Source organism: Rhododendron vialii, chromosome 13a (assembly GCF_030253575.1).
Source record: "Rhododendron vialii isolate Sample 1 chromosome 13a, ASM3025357v1".
Classification (NCBI taxonomy): Eukaryota; Viridiplantae; Streptophyta; class Magnoliopsida; order Ericales; family Ericaceae; genus Rhododendron; species Rhododendron vialii.
Window position 1 is genome coordinate 33,809,204 of NC_080569.1, and position 19,896 is coordinate 33,829,099.

At 35.6% G+C, this 19,896-nt stretch overlaps 2 protein-coding genes across 2 annotated transcripts; both read left to right on the forward strand.

Annotated features, from left to right (window-relative positions):
* Positions 1–2,855: 2,855 nt before the first annotated feature.
* LOC131315299 (strictosidine-O-beta-D-glucosidase-like) lies at positions 2,856–7,651 on the forward strand. The gene is made up of 13 exons (XM_058344457.1): positions 2,856–3,073; positions 3,800–3,869; positions 4,307–4,365; positions 4,505–4,580; positions 4,767–4,844; positions 4,976–5,063; positions 5,205–5,535; positions 5,693–5,808; positions 6,046–6,263; positions 6,355–6,386; positions 6,627–6,729; positions 6,868–6,976; positions 7,074–7,651. The coding sequence occupies exons 1-13, from the start codon at positions 2,945–2,947 to the stop codon at positions 7,288–7,290; spliced, it is 1,626 nt and encodes a 541-aa protein (XP_058200440.1). The 5' UTR covers positions 2,856–2,944; the 3' UTR covers positions 7,291–7,651.
* A 6,431-nt stretch (positions 7,652–14,082) lies between these two features.
* LOC131315301 (oleuropein beta-glucosidase-like) lies at positions 14,083–15,612 on the forward strand. The gene is made up of 5 exons (XM_058344459.1): positions 14,083–14,310; positions 14,400–14,431; positions 14,701–14,803; positions 14,942–15,050; positions 15,143–15,612. The coding sequence occupies exons 1-5, from the start codon at positions 14,133–14,135 to the stop codon at positions 15,357–15,359; spliced, it is 639 nt and encodes a 212-aa protein (XP_058200442.1). The 5' UTR covers positions 14,083–14,132; the 3' UTR covers positions 15,360–15,612.
* The last annotated feature ends 4,284 nt before the right edge of the window (positions 15,613–19,896 follow it).

The window sequence follows — 19,896 nt, forward strand, 5'->3', positions numbered from 1 at the left end:
AGAGGCACGGTCGTAGGGAATCTGGCGCTCGCTACTCAATCAAAATCCGCTAGCTTTTTAAGGTTCTAAAAAACGATTAAATTTAGGGAGAATTAGAAACTCCGAAGGATGCGAATCCTAAGGTTGCCAGTTCCGTACACAACAGCAAACAGATTTTGGTCCCCCGTTCCTGCTCACATGAGTCTTGGCAATGTCTCGGATTCATCCAACAGACGTAGTTTTCACCAACTAAATTATTTAATTAAATTAATGTGCAAAAAATTGCGAGACGAATCCTAATTGGGTCGCGGCGCCTTTACCCAGCGACCAAACCTCAGAAAAACTACTCACTCATTATTAAAAATAAAATGAATAAAACCCTAGAATTAATCATGCTTTTTATTACTCGGGATATAAAATAAACACAGGATCTAAGTTAAATAATAACCAACGAACAACTTTAATTAAAAATAGAAATTAAAACTAATTACTGAAGTGCGAGTAATTGAACAAAATATAACATAACATGAAGGAAAAAAAAACGCAGAAGAAAACTTAATAATATTCGGAACAAAAAGAATCGGTAGCCTGTTCTTCGTTCAAGAGCACCTGCCTCTGTTTTGCGTGATATCCATGCATGGTCTACGAAGAGATCTCTGCACTTTGTTCTCTGTTTCGTTCGTCCGTCGAAAAAAATCCCAGAAACGCAGCTTTTTCTTTTCGTCCTTTTCTTCCGTCAGAATCCCTTTCGTGCGTAGCCTTCATCTGCCTTTTATAAGGTGCTGTAGCTAACATCCTAAAGCCTTATTTTTCTACTCTTGGAATTATAAGCCTGGCCCGCTACGGAACAGGGCCAATAATATTTTTTTCCGTGGGTTCCCACATGCACATCTTTACTAAGGCCAAGAGTATTATAATATCCAATTCAATGAATTTAATTGACTTTACGGTATTAAGCTTCCAAACACCTACAATACAAAAATCAAGTATTAAACTCCAAGTAATAATATAAAATAGACTTAGCAAGGATAAATTAAGGGGCGCGTATGTGAACATTTACGCGCCTATGATTGGGCGAGCTCCTTCGAGTCGAGCTATAGCTTGTGCTCGGCTCACATTTGAAACAAGTTGAAGAAAATAGTTCGAGCTCGTTCGTTTACCTATCGACTCGAGTTCGAAAATAGTTCTTTTTATCTGAGCAACTCCGATCATTTGCAAACCCTACCCATCGCCTGATTACATCTTACCGGGTGTTCATCGATCATTCACCATACCCATTGAACATTTGACTTTTTGATGATGAGGGAATTGAAACAGCTATATATATGTGTCATCCATTTATAAAGAGCCCAATTATGAGTACGTCAGTGGTCATTGTTGTTCATCAGATTGTATGGAACTCTCTTTTTTGGGTCTCATGCTAATAATTGGAGTTGTTCAATTTATTTAAAAAGTTATTTTAATATTGGTCATAGTAAAACATCAGCTCATTTGGATATCGAAAATGCGTGATCAATTCGTCAAAATTTTTTCCCTAGTAAAACAACAGTTTGGGTTGTGAGTTTGTTGTCTGATTATAGTTTGAGTTGGTTTCCTCTACGTCGTGGTGCCCTTAGAGTCTGGTTTGATTTTCTCGGCGGTTTGGGGTTTGAGGATTGAAGGTGCTTGGCAAGTTGGTATAGTTAGGTTTCGGAGTTTTATTTATGATAGGTTTTTTTTTTTTTTTTAGATTGGCGTCTTGTTCAAATTAAGATTAATAATTTCTTTAGAAAAAAAACTAATAAGAGAGCATAATGCAGACAATGCATGAGGTATGAGTCCCAAATTTGTTTAACCTATGCATTTGGGACCCTACATTTGCCGAAGGGGTACCTGAATACCTACTTTTCCGATTTTGACTTCTAGGTGATTGGTTGGAGTCAACAAAAACGGTTTTTTTTTTTATACATCAGCAGAGGTTAGTAAGGATGTCAGTATTACCACGGGGTCCAGAGTCTATTCATAGTCCTGTCCTTCATAAGACCTGTCCCATGTGGGGCTTGAACCCAAAATCTTCCACAAAGGAGAGGCAGAGACTTACCAACTGCACCAAGCAGTGGTTGTCAAAAACTAGTTCTCTATAATGCATTTTTGGTTTTTGACTTTAGTGAACAAAAGCCAGAAATAGAGGGAGACGAACTTTTTGATTTCTTATTTTTCAGTTTTCTCATTTTGGTTAATATATACAAAAGAGCTACAAATGTAATCTGCATGTATATCTCACAAATATTACTTCTGTTGCAAAATATATCATGCGCATTTTTTTCAAACACTCTACAAATTCATAATACATTCTGGCCATGATACAAAAAACCAAAAATGTAAAAAGTAAAAAAATAAGGCTCCCAAACTTTGATCACATTATATGTCGCTTGGTGGTGTTTGGAGGTGGCGATTGGTGGTGGTAGGTTGTGACTGTTTAATCATGGTGGCGGGCGGTGGCTATCAGCGGCGACTGAATATCTTTAATGGGAGAGTTTAGGTTTTAGGTTTTTTTGGGCTGGGCTTAACCCACCAAAGTGGGCTAGATTATTTTGTGCGTGCTTTATTGTAAGATTTAGGCTTTTTAGGCCTTCAGGGGTTTGTTTGAGCTATTTATTATATATTTGGGATTTTTAGGCCTATAGGTGTGTGGGCTTAGTCCCCATAGCTGTATTTTCTAACTTTTGATTAGATTTCCTTTCTCCATTTTCCTAATAAAATATTACTTTTATAGATTAAAAAACAAAAAAAACCGGAAAACATGTGCCCAAAATATGAAGGTACCTACAGTACCGTCCAACATGCATGAATCACATGCAATACTCCTGCACGCCTATATAAACCCAAGTTTGTAAGCACAAAAAAACCACAACACTAGTATACAAGCTATACATAAGCTCCTTTGTCTTCAGTAACGAGTGCTATTATTTGCAAAAAATAAGCAATGGAGGCTCAAGGCGATGGCTACGCTAATGGAAATCACTTGCCAGTTATTGGCAATGGTTTTCCTTTAATCCATCGTGCCTCTTTTCCTAACGATTTTGTTTTCGGCGCAGCATCAGCTGCTTATCAGGTACTCCCATGTCTCATAGTATTTAGGTTTTTATTTATTTTTTTTTATAGAAGTTGTAATATTTTATCAACAAAGGGAAAGGAATTTGTTAATATGTAAGTGATAAAACCAAGATGGAGATATATATGTACATTTGGATAGTCTCAGAAAGTCAAAAAGAAATTGCTGCTTTAATTTGATTTTATGAAATGGACAATATCGCGGGAACATTCTGAAAGGACAGAAGAATCAAGAATAACAGAGCGAGTAACTAGTTTTACATGGAGCATACTTCTCCATCAGGACCATCACGTTTGGATAGTAATTAACAAAAATTGTTGCTTTGATTTTTCGAAACAGACCATATATATTGTGGGGGTCGACATTCGGAAAGGACAGAAGAACCAAGGATGGGGGACAGACTGAGTAATTAGTTTTGCATGGAACACACTGTTACACATATCAATTGCATGTGCGGATCAAAAAAAAAATATATATCAATTGCATGTGTATGTTTATTAATCCATGGTTAATCATCTACAAATCACGAACAAAACAAAAACAAAAAAAAAACTGGGAGCACACTTCTCATTTGCTTCCGTCCCAATTACTGTGGTACTACCCATAGCTTTCTCCATTGAAATGGAGTCTGGTGGTCAAATGTAATATTTTTAAATCTTCAATAGAGGAACTTTCTACTTCTACAAATATAAAGATAAACTGTTTGGTTTTGGTGTTTTTTCTTAGATTGAAGGCGCGGCAAAGGAAGGGGGTCGTGGCCCAAGCATGTGGGATGATTTCACTCAGAGATGGCCTGGTAATCTCTCTCTCTCTCTCTCTCTCTCTCTCTCTCTCTCTCTCTCTCTCTCTCTCTCTCTATATATATATATATATATATATATATGTGGTTGTATCACTTGTGTCCATAGAAATAAAAAACCTATTCTAACCACAAGGGACTGGCTTGGCATGTGATTGTCGGAGTGATGAGTTGTATTTCTTGTGGTTTTCTCTTCCTCCGGTTTGATACTACATGCTTGGATCCTTTTAATTAATCTTTGTAATTTATTTTCAATGATCGATTAATAAATCCTTTTTTGCTATTCAAAAAAAAAAAAATACATTACCAAATATTTAACATGCAAATCTGCATAAGAGAGCTAACAGCTAGTTTTTCAACAATTAGCTAGGCCTTGTTCTTAATTAGCAATAACCATCTTTTCATCTTTTTGGATGTTCATGGTGAAATGGCAGGTAGGATCACTGATGGCAGTAACGGAAACACGGCAATTGATTTTTATCATCAATTTAAGGTAAATTGTTTTGAATAATATAGGTAGCTAGCACGTGCTACGAATAGTGATGGCAATAATTTTTTTTTTTTTGCTAAGCAAAAAAAAATAACGTCTTTTTTAACCGCCCTTTCGTCTCGGAACATATGAAATATTGTAGGAAGATGTGAAGATCATGAAGAAAATGAGTTTGGAGGGCTTTAGATTCTCAATCTCATGGCCCAGAATCTTGCCTTGTAAGATTTGCTTGTTTCAGTACTTTTTGCTGGCTTTATGCAATCACTTATGGAATTGCAAATTAATAACATCAATTAATGAAATTGCTTTTGACATTCCTTCCTTCAACCAGTTTAATTGTAGTATTTAATTTAATTTCTAGCTTGGGCATGTTTCTAATGTTAGTACTATAATGTAATTGTCAGGTGGACAGCTAAACCAGGGTATTAACAAGGAAGGGATCCAGTTTTACAATGATTTAATTGACGAGCTTATAGCAAATGGTTATGTCTCTCAAATTAATCATGATCTTGATGTATTTTGATACGAATTATAGTAAATCATGTCTTCATTTAATCTCAAAAAGTTTGTATGTGCACATGCCAACATAATTTGTATTGGTGTACGTACGTAGGTATAACACCATTTGTGACTCTGTTCCATTGGGACGTTCCCCAAGCATTGGAAGATGCATATGGCGGCTTTCTAAGTTCTAAAATAGTGTAAGTGATCGAATCCGATTTTATTACTTAGCTATATACATATATCCGATTTTATTACTTACCTCATAGATATTGTAATTAACGAGTATTATTAATTAGCTGAAGTAATCAAATGAGCTTTGGTGTTCTATCAAATGCTAGGGCCGACTTTTGTGACTACGTGGATCTTTGCTTTTGGGAGTTTGGTGATCGAGTGAAACATTGGATCACACTAAATGAGTCACATATGTTCAGTTACGGAGGGTATGTAACTGGTGCGTTCGCACCAGGTCGAGGCACTACTGCGGTAACACCTCTTACATCTTCGACAGAAGATAGCACATGGAGTTTCGAGCAGTCGCATCGATCTAATACAAGAACTCCATCGGAACCATTTGACAATGGGAACCCTGCTACAGAACCTTACATAGTCGCGCACAACCTTCTTCTTGCTCATGCAGCTGCAGTAGATCTCTATAGAAAAAAATATCAGGTTCGATCAGTTTTACTTTAAGTTCCTACTTCCCACACTAGTATGATAACCTAGAATTAATTGATATAAAATCATTGACTTCTGTCTCGTCTCAAAACTTTAGAGATTTGGAATGGCTCTGATGAATTCAATATGGAACATGTTTGATCATTAATAGGCATGCCAAAAGGGGAAGATTGGAATCACTAATGATGTAACCTGGATGGTGCCTTACACTGATTCAAAAGCTGATATCGATGCTGCAGAACGAGCACTAGATTTCATGTTGGGATGGTGAGTACTACTTTAATGAAGGACTCTAGCTTATTCGGGGCCAAGCGAAATGCAAATTATGAAATAGTACAAGCTAAGGAAACCTAGCTAGAAAAGAAGGAAAGAATATGTTAATTGGTTTTGTTTTTATTTTCAAAAATGCACCGTAGACGTTGAACGTGGTTTTATTTTTATGAGATTGCATTTACAGTTGATATTGCATTTTATAATTCCTTGATGTCGTACGTGTTTGATCAGGTTTTTGGTTCCAATTGTATATGGTCATTATCCACAATCCATGAGGAAACTTGTCGGTAGCCGTCTACCCGAATTCTCATATATTGAATCTGAGAAACTGATAGGATCATATGATTTTCTCGGAATAAATTATTATACTGCCCAGTATGCAGCAGATGCATTAAACAGTAAGGTTGAACAGTTAAGCTACGCCACAGATGCTAAGGTTAAGTACACAAGTAAGCCCAGAACTATAACTCTGTAAATTCTTATTAAACTAACTAATTCCAATACTTTTACTAAAGTGGTGGTATGTGATAATTTTTCCAGGTGTGCGGAATGGGGTTCCGATTGGTCCACTGGTCAGGCCTCTCTCTAGCTATATAAACTTCAATCATAAGTTCACTAAAATAGGATTGTACTGCATATATATGGCATATGTTTTTCGTGAGATTTGGGTGTCAATCTTGTTTTGGGAAGTCGATTCTTATTGTTGATTTTTTTTCGCTATTCAAAACAAAAAAAAACCTAGCTTCTATTCGTAAAAAAATGTTTAGTTCGATCTGAAATTAAGATATCTTTTTTTGACAATAATGTTGCAGGCTAGTTGTGGTTGGATCTATGTGTACCCACAAGGAATTTATGATATTGTGATGTACATAAAGAAAAAGTACAAAAACCCGATTATTTATATCACAGAGAATGGTAAGTGATTAATCCCCTATCTATCTGAGTATTTTTTTTCCTGAAATTTTCAATAGTGTGGAGAATAATTCTGATGCATAAAGAACTAAAAGGGATTTCTCTCTTGGTTGGGTCCTAAGTATTCTTCCCTTTTTGCAGGGTTGGGCGAAGAGAGTAGTTTGAAAAAGAGATTTACAGAAGCAAGAATGGATGAAATGAGGACAAAATACCACATTGATCATCTCTGTTGCCTTCGGGAAGCGATTGAGTACGTACTCGAATAACTTTGTCTCTCTCTAGTGTTTCGAGCAATAACGAAAATATAAAAATCTTATTTCATGTGCAAATCTTATTTATTTTGGCAGTGACGGCGTTAGAGTGAAGGGTTACTTTGCGTGGTCACTGTTTGACGACTTCGAATGGAATGTTGGTTACACTAATCGTTTTGGATTGATCTATATTGAGTACAGAAATGGAAATTTCACAAGGTATCCTAAAGGATCGGCCATATGGTACATGAATTTCCTCAAGGATAAGGACACCGAAGCCACCAAAAAACAACTTGTTGTTCCCGGCAAATGAATAATTCTTCTTTGCTGTTGGTTTTATGTTTCGTTTTCCGGTGGTCCTCCTCATCAACGATTTCTGTTTTCGAGTCTTTGTATCCAAATAAGTGAAGGTGGACTCTTCCACTCTTCGCTGAAATGAAGTGTTAGGAAAATAATTGAGGGAGGGCTACCCCTATTTGTGTTGCTCCTTATTTCCTTTAACTGCAATGGATAATAAATAGCTTTGAAATAACAAATATTGTCCTTAAATTATCAATACTCTTTTTAGCATGGTGTGATTAAATAGTCCCCCCTGCCCACACACACCCACACAAAATCCGTCCACATTAGGATTATTCGTTAAAGGTTGATCAAATTTGATAGATTCCCCTTCGGACAAAGAAGTTTGGGTCCTGAAGAGACAATATCAATCACTTGACGTCCATCCGATGCATCCGCTATGGTTATCTCGTACCCCCTTGTTCTTTTCATATAATTTTTGCTTACTATACCCGCTGCTGAAGTTTTATAAATTGTATTGTTACTCTTGTTCCCGTCTCCCTTGTAACATTTGTTTATGATCAATGATGTGATTGATGCTTACTGTGTAGTTTTATCTATTTCATTCCCATTGATAGACATGAGAATATCTCACAAAACGTTGATTCAAAAAGCTCACAAATGCATCATGACTACACAATAGTTACGATGTTTCCTACTGAGTTAAATTTGCTTTTATCCCCTAAATTATTCATATTTTGTCTGCTTTTCATTCCTCAACTATGTAAACAACAATTTTGTTCCTCAATTTTTTGATTGCAATCTATTTCGTCCAGTTTCTAGGTAAAATTTTGTCCAATTTCGTACAATTTAGGACAAAATATATTGCAGAACAGAAAGTTAAGGGGACAAAATTGTCTGTTACATAGTTTAATGATGAAGTAGAAAAAATGTCGATATTTTTTAGGATAAAAGTAAAAAAAAAAAAAAAAAACATCCTACTTGATTGGTCCGACGGGTAGCCAACAAATTAAGCACCTGCTTCAGGCCCAATGTTTTGGTCCAGAATTAGGTCGCCAGTTCCTACAATTCTTGTATGTGTTAATGGTGGATTGAAAATAAAATATTTCCATCAACATCGATAGGCAAATATGCAGAAAGGCCCAATAACCTTTTTAGTCACATAGTTCGCTTGTTGGTAACGTACACGCATCAAAATCGCGAACTCGCTAATTTTATAAGAATTCGAGGGAACTTAATATTTTGAATTTCGCAAGCTGTTTGCAAAGACAGGTCCCAGAGACGTATGTATGCGGAATATGTACCCCTGTATGTATTATTTAACAACTTACTTTACACTTTTGTTATGTAAAAACTAGTCATCATTGCCATCTTATAGTTATCGGATTATGTTGATTTTTTTATGATGCAGTTTGAATAATTATGTCTACATTAATGAACAGATAAAAAATAATATTGCTTACACAAAATAATACTCACTCCGTCCATTTTTTAGAGTTCAGTATTTCATTTCGGGTTGTTCTTTAATAAGTGTCCAATTTGTAAAGTTAGTGGGTAAAAGTTGGTAAATTTTTCATTTTGCTCCTAAAAGTAGATTACATTTTGAAAAATTAGTAAGTATAAATGTAATGATGATATTTTCATAGAAAGTAAGGAGGGGAAATGGAGGTAAAAGTTGATGTGAAATGTGTAATGATGATGTCTTTTTAATAAGTTGAAATTATGAAGCAGGACACTTAAAAAGGGACAAAGAAAGTACTAGCTTTTTGTAAGATAAATTTCTTTTTTTTGCCCTCCAATCAAAACTTTGGCTCAAAAGTGAAGTTTTAAATATTGATATGACTACACAAAAAGAGAAGGGCAAGAAAGGAAGCACACTCTTTTTTGTACATTGATGTGATTACATTGACAATCTTTGTGGGACTTAAAAAAAGCATATTTGCGGATTAACAAACGCGAATGGTGAAAGTAAATAAAATAGGACGGAGGGAGTACATGTTAACAGGGACATGTGTGTCCGTACATCACTATTAAAGGCGTTCATTTTTCAAGGAACAGGCAAATGCACTAACGGTTGGACTAGAAAACACTACCACGGTCATGTAAAACAAAAACCACTTAAAAAAGACGTAATCGAAATAAATCAAGAATAGACAAAAGCTGCAAAAATTCAGCAGCACTAGTGAAAAATCAACAAAGTCCCCTCAAGATTGGGTTTTGGAAAAGTTAAATTTGCATGAAGCTGAAGTACCAAGTTATGTTGCTGTCACCGCCATTGTTGCTACGCTATTGCGGAAACTCCACCACCTTTGCCCTATACAAAAACTTTTGAAAGCTGGAGCTCTAAATCCATCACAGATTGGTGATGGTCAACCCAAAAATGTGGTAAAAATTGTACATCTAGCTCTCATTCGAAGAAGCCGAAGAAGAATCTCAACCAAAATCCACAAGAGAGAGTGAAAGCAGAGGAGAGAGAAAGTCCAAAGCTTTAGGAGGAAATGGCATGGTGAAGGGGGTAAGAAGGGAATGGGAATTAAGGGGAATGGAAAAAAAATCACTGTGACAGTGTTCCAAAAGCAATGAATAGCCACTCTTCTTTGGTGCAGGTTGAAACGACTTTCAACTCTTTCCATCTTGCTGTGTGGTGTATAGAGAAAATGGGCTAATATTTCGGGCCTTAAATTGTGTATATTGTCCTTAATATTTCGGGCGTATAACGTTGAGTGATGGGCCTATTCACGTGGCTCGAAAGAATTGATATCTTTAAACCGATGTATTTCGTAAAGTTATTAGTGCATGCCTGTGCCTGAAGGCACGACGCAACACGTTTCGGTCATACGCTTGGTGATGGGGAGAGAGCGAGGGAAAGGAATGTGCTGGTCCTGTAATGATTTGATCACATTGTTACCTAGGAAAATGGATGTGCTGGTCTTAACATGATTTGATTTGATCAAACAATACCATTTAAACGAAAGAGGAACAAAGTCCACAACAAACAAACTCTCAGTTGGAATTCTTTTTAAAAAGTGTTGAATTCACTTTGCCGTGTCCCTAGCATTTCCCCATACATGTCTCCACATGTTGTTGCCATCATGTCGTCTGTCCTCGCAGTATTGGATCACAAAGTCTATTCAAAAATTAAGAGAGCTACACAAAAATGGGCATAAAGAATTAATTCACTCTCTACTATTTTCACTCTGTCAAACATGCATTTTAACAAATACAAAGTGAGCAACTTTAAAAGACAAATAACAAAAGATATAGATCAAAAAAATTCCTATCTTAAACAGCAAAATCGATTTTCTTTTTCTAAACAGCAAAAAAATTCTCATCCTATAAACAACAATTTTTTCCCCCATAAGACTCCCATCAAAAAAATTCTCATCCTAAACAGTAATTTAGGCCACATTATTTTTTTCTACAAGAAGACCCTAAGGATAATGGGAGTCGTACCGGAAAGGGAGAACCAAATCGATTTCGTGAACAGCTGATTGGTGGAGGAGTTTTGTGGGTGCTGGTTTTTTTTTTTCGGAGTGCCGAGGAGTGGATTTTGCGGAGAGAGAGAGAGAGAGAGAGTAACTATGGAGGAAGAGAGTAGAGAGAAGAGAGGAAACACGATGGAGAAGAGGAGGAGACACGATGGAGAAGAGGAAAACTATTAGGTAAACAGGCGTGGGAAATAGGTTGGAATCAATGATTCAATCCAACTGCTGTAACCTATTGAAATTGCAATCCAATGGTTTAAAGGATGCTCATGTTTGTATGAGTAGACAAAATACCGCTCTATTTTATAATATAGACTAGTGATTACCCGTGCCTAAAGGCACGGCACAATGCGCCGATAAATAAAAAAGACACGACACAACACTTTTTTATTACAACTTAAAAAAAATTATCCTTCCCTTCTAGTAATCTTAAAAAACCCAAATGAAAAATTTTATAATTTATTTTTTAAAATTCTCTTCAAATAGACAACTGGTATAAATTGAACTAATTTCTTCTAAGAATAGTTTCACAACAAATAATACCACACTCGTTGAAAAAGTAGGAGCACATACCCAAATGAAAATTGTAATTAACTTATGCACAACCATTTGTTAACAGCTATCACGATCAACCAATACTTATATCACACCCGTATCTAATATAGTTCAACCAACAACTAATCCAAAAAAAAAATGAAAATAGTTTTAAAACTCCACTTCCCGTAAGTTAATGAATGTTGTTTTTTTTTTTTTTACATTAAAAATAATTCTTGCAATGGAATGCCACAACTTGAGTTTTTTTCCCCTCCAAATCAAAGGAATGCTACAGGCCTATAACTGAGACAAATTATCAAGCACTACTACTTTCAATCATGCGTCGAAGAAATAGGTGAAACAACTTGTTACCAAAAAAAAAAAATTTAAGTTTATTCTTTTGTATGAGTAAAGTTTTTATAATATTTTTCTATTGTTACCTCAGTTGATGGAAGAAAGAAATTAAATAGAGTTTTCTAACAGATGAGTGGACAATGCACAACATCCCAATAATAGAGTTAAAGATTGACAATAGGAAAAAGAAAACGTTTTGATAATAAAAGGCTCATTGTTAAATAAAGAAAAAAAATATGTTTGTCCCTAGAAATGACAACATTGCCAAAGAAGTAAGGAAAGAGAGAGGGAGGGAGAGGATAAATTTATTAAAGAAGTTGATTGGATGGCTATAACCTATTGAAAATTTGATCTGACGGCTGGAGAGCTACTCTTGTTTGTAGAGAGGGAGGGAGAGGATAAATTTATTAAAGAAGTTGATTGGATGGCTATAACCTATTGAAAATTTGATCTGACGGCTGGAGAGCTACTCTTGTTTGTATGTGTACATAAAAACCGCTCTGTTTTATAATATAGATATAGATTAGAGATCTGGTATAAAAGAGATTCAAAATAGCCAAAATGTTAGGACAAGTTGGGGACACATTCGGAGATTAGAATAATATTATAAAGTTCTGTCAAGGTCAAAATAGCCATGGATCTTAGTCTATTAAGCACTTATTCGGTCGTTTTACAAATTCCGACTATTAATATTTGTTTGTCACGTTTTGTGTCCCTGTTTGTATGTGCTTTATGATAAATGACTTTGTTTTTCGATTTAACATTGTTTTTTTTTCTCGGGATAAATTAAACTTTATTTTTTTGTTGAAATTACCATTGCTTTCCCGTCATGTAAGTTTAGAAAAAAAAAAAAACCCCTATCTTATTTCCTTTTAAAACATTGTTCTTTACGTAATCTAACTCGAGATGCTCTAGGTACATTCAAGTCGGGAATTCAAGTCAGGAATGCGGTTGCTGTTCTAGTTTCTCGGGCGCTCGAATATACCCTGGCTTTGGCAGCCCAGGACTTATCCGAGGAAGAACCCGTTTTTGCTTTGCCGGAGAAAATCCAAGACTGCAAATTGATTCACTGCCAACTGTTGAGGATTTTGTTTAGTTTTTGTAATTCTGTACTTCATTCAAATCATTGAGATGTACCAAATGCTTGTTATTCTTTGAATTTACACCCTATTCTTTAAGAAATATTGTTGCTACTACTTCTCATGTATTGATCTTATTGCCCATTTGATTCTCTCTCAAAACCATCGTGATGGGAAGTCTGTTTTTTTGCTACCCTGTAAATGTCGTATTTTTTGGCTTATCTCTTCTGTGTCTATTTTCTATGTTTGCCTACCTGATAAAAGAAGGGTGATTAAGTTTATTAATTGTTGTAGACAAAATCATCCAGATTTGATTGTTTCAGTACTTTTTGCTGGCTTTATGAAATTGCTTTTGACATTCCTTCCTTCAAATTAATTGTAGTATTTAATTTAATTTCTTGGGCATGTTTTTAATGTTAGTACGATAATGCAATTGTCAGATGGACAGCTAAACCTGGGTATTAACAAGGAAGGGATCCGGTTTTACAATGATCTAATTGACGAGCTTATAGCAAATGGTTATGTCTCTTAAATTAATCATGATCTTAATGGATTTTGATACGAATTATAGTAAATCATGTTTTCATTTAATCTCAAAAAGTTTGTATGCGCGCATACCAACATAATTAAATGATATAAAATATCAGGTTCAATTAGTTTTACTTAGGTTCCCACTTCCCACACTTGTATGATAAACTAGAATTAATTGATATAAAATCATTGACGTCCTCTGTCTCGTCTCAAAACTTTAGAGATTTGGAAATGGCTCTGATGAATTAATTGAATATGGAACATGCATGTTTGATCATTAATAGGCATGCCAAAAGGGGAAGATTGGAATCACTAATGGATACGAAAAGTGAAGGTGTAGAGTAAGTATATGAGGGTGTTTTATCCAACTTTGGTTGGATAGATCTTTGTATTTTTGGTTTCCTCATCGATGTACCCTTTTAAATTTAATAAAAAATTCCGTTTGCCTAGAAAAAAAAAAAAGATTGGAATCACTAATGTGATAATCTGAACGGAGCCTTACACTGATTCGAAAGCTGATATCGATGCTGCAGAACGAGCACGGCATTTCATGTTGGGATGGTGAGTACTACTTACATTCTAGCTTGGGAAAATGCATACTTAAATGAAGGACTCTAGCTTATTCGGGGCCACGCGAAATGCAAATTATATGGGGCCCTTCATACCTTTTTCACGTATGAAATAGTACAAGCTAAAGATACCTAGCTAGAAAAGAAGGAAAGAATATGTTGGTTTTGTTTTTATTTTCAGAAATGCAACGTAGACGTTGAACGCGGTTTTATTTTTATGAGATTGCATTTTATGATTCCTTGATGTTGTACGTGTTTGATTAGGTTTATGGATCAATTGTATATGGTCGTTATCCGGAATCCATGAGGAAACTTGTAGGTAGCTGTCTACCCGAATTCTCAGAAATTGAATCTGAGAAACTGAAAGGATCATATGATTTTCTCGGAATAAATTACTATACTGCCCGGTATGCAGCAGATGCATCAAACATTAACGTTGAAACGTTAAGCTACCTCACAGATCCTAAGGTTAAGTACACATGTAAGCCCAGAACTATAAATTTGTAAATTCTTATTAAACTAACTAACTTCCAATACTTTTACTAAGGTGGTATGTGATAATTTTTCCAGGTGTGCGGAATGGGGTTCCGATTGGTCCACTGGTCAGGCCTCTCTCTAGCTATATAAACTTCAATTAAAAGTTCACCAAAAAAGGATTGTACTGCATATGGCATATGTCAATTTGCCGTGAGATTGAGGTGTCACTCTCGTTGGGATGTCGATTTACATACTTGTCATTTATCCATTGTAACCTTCTTCTGTTATTGTTGATTTTTTTTTCGGTGTTCAAAACAGAAAAACCTAGCTTCTATTAGTAAAAAAATGTTTAGTTCTGAAATTAAGATATCTTTTTCTGACAATGATGTTGTAGGCTAGTTGTGGTTGGCTCTACGTGTACCCACAAGGAATTTATGATTCTATGATGTACATAAAGAAAAAGTACAAAAACCCGATTATTTATATCACAGAGAATGGTAAGTGATTAATCCCCTATCTATCTGAGCATTTTTTTTAAATTTTCAATAGTGTGGAGAAATGATAATTCTGATGCATAAAGAACTAAAAGGGATTTCTCTCATGGTTGGGTCCTAAGTATTCTTCCCTTTTGGCAGGGTTGGGCGAAAAGTGTAGTTCGAAAAACAGATTTACAGAAGCAAGAGTAGATGAAATGAGGAAAGATTACCACCGTGATCATATCCACCGCCTTGGGGAAGCGATTGAGTACGTACTCAAATAACTTTGTCTCTCTCTAGTGTTTCGAGCAATAACGAAAATATAAAAACTTATTTTATGTGCAAATCTTATTTTGGCAGCGACGGCGTTAAGGTGAAGGGTTACTTTTTGTGGTCGCTATTTGACAATTTCAAATGGTCTGCTAGTTACAGTCATCGTTTTGGATTGATCTATATCGAGTTTAGAGATGGAAATTTAACAAGGCATCCTAGAGGATCGGCCATATGGTACATGAATTTTCTCAAGAATAAGGACACCGAACCCCTCAAAAGACAACTTCTTGTTCCCGGCAAATGAATAATTCTTCTTTGCTGTTGGTTTTATGTTTCGTTTTCCGGTGGTCCTCCCCATAACTTAGTTCAACGATTTATGTTTTCAAGTCTTTGTATCCAAATAAGGGAAGGTGGACTCTTCCACCCTTCACCGAAATGAAGTGTTAGGAAAATAATTGAGGGAGGGCTACTCCTTGTTGTGTTGCTCCTTATTTCCTTTAACTGCAATGGATAATAAATTGCCTTGAAAATAATAAATATTGTCCTTAAATTATCAATACCCATATTAGCATGCTGTGATTAAATAGCCAGCCCCAAAAAAAAAAATCCGTCTACATTAGCATTATTGTTAATGGTTGATCAAATTTGATAATTCTCCTTTGAAAACAAAAAAGTTTGGGTCCTAGAGGGATAATATCAATCACTTGACGTCCATCCGATGCATCCGCTGTGGTTATTTGTACCCCGTTTTTCTTTTCGAATAATTTTTACTTACTATACCCACTGTTGGAGCTTTATAAATTGTATTGTTACTCTTGTTCCCGTTGCCCTTGTAACATTTGTTTATGATCAATGATGTGATTCGATGATTACTGTGTAGTTTTATCTATTTCATTCCCATTGATAGACATGAGAATATCTCACAAAACGTTGATACAAAGAGCTCACTAATGCATCATGACTACATAATAGTTACGGTGTTTCCTACTGAGTTAAATTTGCTTTTATCCCCTAAATTATTCATATTTTGTCTGCTTTTCGTTCCTCAACTATGTAAACAACAATTTTGTCCCTCAATTTTTTGATTGCAATCTATTTCGTCCAGTTTCTAGGTAAAATTTTGTTCAATTTCTTATAATTTTGGACAAAATAGATTGCAGAACAGAAAGTTGAGGGGACAAAATTGTCTGTTACATAGTTTAAGAATGAAGTAGAAAGAATGTCTATATTTTTGGGGATAAAAGTAAAAAAAACAAAAAAAAAAAAATCCTACTTGTTTGGTCCGACGGGAAGCCAACAAATTAAGCAGCTGCTTCAGGCCCAATATTTAGGTCCAGAATTAGGTCGCCAGTTCCTAAAATTCTTGTATGTGTTAATGGTGGGCTGAAAATAAAATGTTTCCATCAACAGCGATAGGCCAATATGTAGAAAGGCCCAATAACCTTTTTAGTCACATAGTTCGCTCGCTGGTAACGTACACGCATCTAAATCGCGAACTCGCTAATTTTACAAGAATTCGAGCGAACTTAATATTTTGAATTTCGCTAGCTGTTTGCAAAGACGGGTCCCAGAGACGTATGCACGCGGAATATGTACCCCTGTATGTATTATTTAACAACTTACTTCACACTTTAGTTATGCAAAAACTAGTCATCATTGTCATCTTGTAGTTATCGGATTAAGTTGTTTTTTTTATGATGCAGTTCGAATAATTATGTCTAAATTAATGAACAGATAAAAAATAATATTGCTTACACAAAATAATACTAGCTTTTTGTAAGATAAATTTCTTTTTTTGCTCTTCAATCAAAACTTTAATTTGGCTCAAAAGTGAAGTTTAATTTAATATTGATATGACTACACAAAAAAAGAAGGGCAAGAAAGGAAACACAATTTCTTTTGTACATTGAAGTGATTACATTGACAATCTTTGTGGGACTTAAAAAAGAGAATTTGCGGATTAACAAACGTTAACGGTGGAAGTAAATAAAATAGGATGGAAGGAGTACATGTTAATAGGGACATGTGTCTCTGTACATCACTATTAAAGGCGTTCATTTTTCAAGGAACAGACAAATGCACTAACGGTTGGACTAGAAAACACTACCACGGTCATGTAAAACAAAAACCACTTAAAAAAGACGCAACCGAAATAAATCAAGCATAGACAAAAGCTGCAAAAATTTAGCAGCAATAGCGAAAAATCAACAAAGTCCACTCAAGATCGGGTTTTGAAAAACTTAAATTTGCATGAAGCTGAAGTACCAAGTTATGTTGCTGTCACTGCCGTTGTTGTTACGCTATTGCCGAAACTCCACCACCTTTGCCCTCTACAAACATTGTTGAAAGCTAGAGCTCTAAATCCATCACAGATTGGTGATGGTCAACCCAAAAATGTGTGAAAATTGTAGATCTAGCTCTCATTCGAAGAAGCGGAAAAAGAATCTCAACCCAAATCCACAAGAGAGGGTGAAAGCAGAGGAGAGAGAAAGTCCAAAGCTTTAGGAGGACATGGCATGGTGAAGGGGGGAAGAAGGGAATGGGAATTAAGGGGAAAGGGAAAAAAATCACTTTGACAATGTTTCAAAAGCAATGAATAGCCACTCTTCTTTGGTGTAGGTTGAAACGACTTTCAACTCTTTCCATTTTGCTGTGTGGTGTATATAGAAAATGGGTTAATATTTCGGGCCAATAATGTTGAGTGACGGGCCTATTCACGTGGCTCAAAAGAATTGATAGCTTCAAACTGATGTATTTCATAAAGTTATTGGAGATCTAGTATAAAAGAGATTCAAAATAGCCAAAATGTTAGGACAAGTTGGGGACATATTCAGAGATTAGAATAATATTATAAAGTTCTGTCAAGGTCAAAGTAGCCATGGATCTTAGTCTATTAAGCACTTATTCAATCGTTTTACAAATTCCGATTATTAATATTTGTTTGTCACGTTTTGTGTCCCTATTTGTATGTGCTTTAGGATAAATGATTGTGTTTTTCGATTTAACATTGTTTTCTTTTTTCCCCGGGATAAATTAAACTTTTTTTTTGTTTGAAATTACCATTGCTTTCCCGTCATGTAAGTTTAGAAAAAAAAACCCTCTCTTATTTCCTTTTTAAATATTGTTCTTTACGTAATCTAACTCGGAATGCTTTATGTACATTCATGTCGGGAATGAGGTTGCTGTTCCAGTTTCTCGGGCGCTCGGATATGCTCTGGCTTTGGCAGCCCAGGACTTATCCGGGGAAGAACCCGCCCGTTTTTGCTTTGCCGGAGAAATTTCCAAGACTGCAAACTGATTCACTACCAGCTGTTGAGGATTTTGTTTAATTTTTGTAATTCTGTACTTCAGTCAAATCATTGAGATGTACCAAATGCTTGTTATTCTTCGAATTTACACCCTATTCTTTAAGAAATATTGTTGCTACTACTTCTCATGTATTGATCTTATTGCCCATTTGATTCTCTCTCAAAACCATCGTGATGGGAAGTCTATTTTTTTGCTACCCTATAAATGTTGTATTTCTTGGCTTATTTCTTCTGTGTCTATTTTCTATGTTTGCCTACCTGATAAAAGAGGGGTGATTGAGTATATTGTTGTAGAGTTCAAGACATGTCTTAAGTGCCATCCCTAGGAAAACAAACGATAAGACTTACGAGCAAAAACAAAATTACCCCTTTTATATATATATATATATATATATATATATATATATTATGAGGATTTTAAATAAATACTATAGCATAGAGGAGATTAGGTTTAATGAATAGCAAAAAAAGAAAAAAAAGAAAAGAAAAGAAGAACTTGACGTTGCTGATTGAGTGATTGGTTTCCTCCGTCTTAGCCGATAGATTTCCTCCCTTTTCTTTGATCTTCATTCGTTCCTCCCTCCTCAAAGAAGTCCGATTGTTTGTTTTCCATTGTTATAGATCTGGTTTTATTTTTGAAATGTAATGGTACTCTCTCTCTCTCTCTCTCTCTCTCTCTCTCTCTCTCTCTCATTATTGCCATAGATCTGGTTTTGTTTCTGAAAACTTGAGGCTGAGGTTTCATTCTTTGAGTAATTCAAAAAATAGAAATCGTCTATAAATGCCAAACAAAAATTGCTGATTGAATTGCTACTTTTTAGATCCTTCTTGTGTATAATCGTCTCCATTTGTTTTCGCTGGTATATCTCTTACAAACTTAAGACATGTATAAATGTGGGTCCAGGGGCGGACCCACCATAGGGCACGTGGGGTCACGTGCCCCACGCCTTCTTCTTTTTTTAAATTTTTCTGATTTTGTGTGTGTGTGTGTATATATATATATATCAGTCAGGTTCCGGTGAGGGATCCTGCATTTTTTTAAAATGCGGGACTCCCCTTCCCGATTGAATTTCGATGATCCGAGCCGCTCAAAGTGATCAGAACGTGATTTTAAGGGTCCCCGCTAGAAATCAGCAAAAAAATGACCGGGAAGGGCTTCATCCGAGCAGTTTTCATTGAACGGTTCAAAAAAAACTGCTCGGATGAAGCCCTTCCCGGTCATTTTTTTCGCTGATTTCTCGCGGGGACCCTTAAAATCACGTTTTGCACACATTGAACGGTTCGGATTTTCAAAATTTGATCAGGAAATGAAAGTCCCGCATTTTAACAAAGTGTGTGTGTGTGTATATATATATACACACACACACACACAAATTATCAAGTGAGTATGTATGTATGTATGTGTGTGTGTGTGTGTGTGTGTGTGTGTGTGTGTGTGTGTGTGTATATATATATATATATTATTTATGTTATCTTGTACAATAAGATGAAGTTTGGTGCAATGGTAAGCGAAGTCCTATAAGGAACAAGCCT

Excerpts from the sequence above, each read along its gene's own strand:
- LOC131315299 (XM_058344457.1), top strand. The coding sequence starts at position 2,945 with ATGGAGGCTCAAGGCGATGGCTACGCTAATGGAAATCACTTGCCAGTT. Across the intron at positions 4,845-4,975 it reads TGACGAGCTTATAGCAAATG|GTATAACACCATTTGTGACT; the intron begins GTTATGTCTCTC and ends GTACGTACGTAG. Across the intron at positions 6,977-7,073 it reads TGCCTTCGGGAAGCGATTGA|TGACGGCGTTAGAGTGAAGG; the intron begins GTACGTACTCGA and ends TTATTTTGGCAG.
- LOC131315301 (XM_058344459.1), top strand. The coding sequence starts at position 14,133 with ATGAGGAAACTTGTAGGTAGCTGTCTACCCGAATTCTCAGAAATTGAA. Across the intron at positions 14,311-14,399 it reads TCCTAAGGTTAAGTACACAT|GTGTGCGGAATGGGGTTCCG; the intron begins GTAAGCCCAGAA and ends TAATTTTTCCAG. Across the intron at positions 14,432-14,700 it reads GGGTTCCGATTGGTCCACTG|GCTAGTTGTGGTTGGCTCTA; the intron begins GTCAGGCCTCTC and ends ATGATGTTGTAG.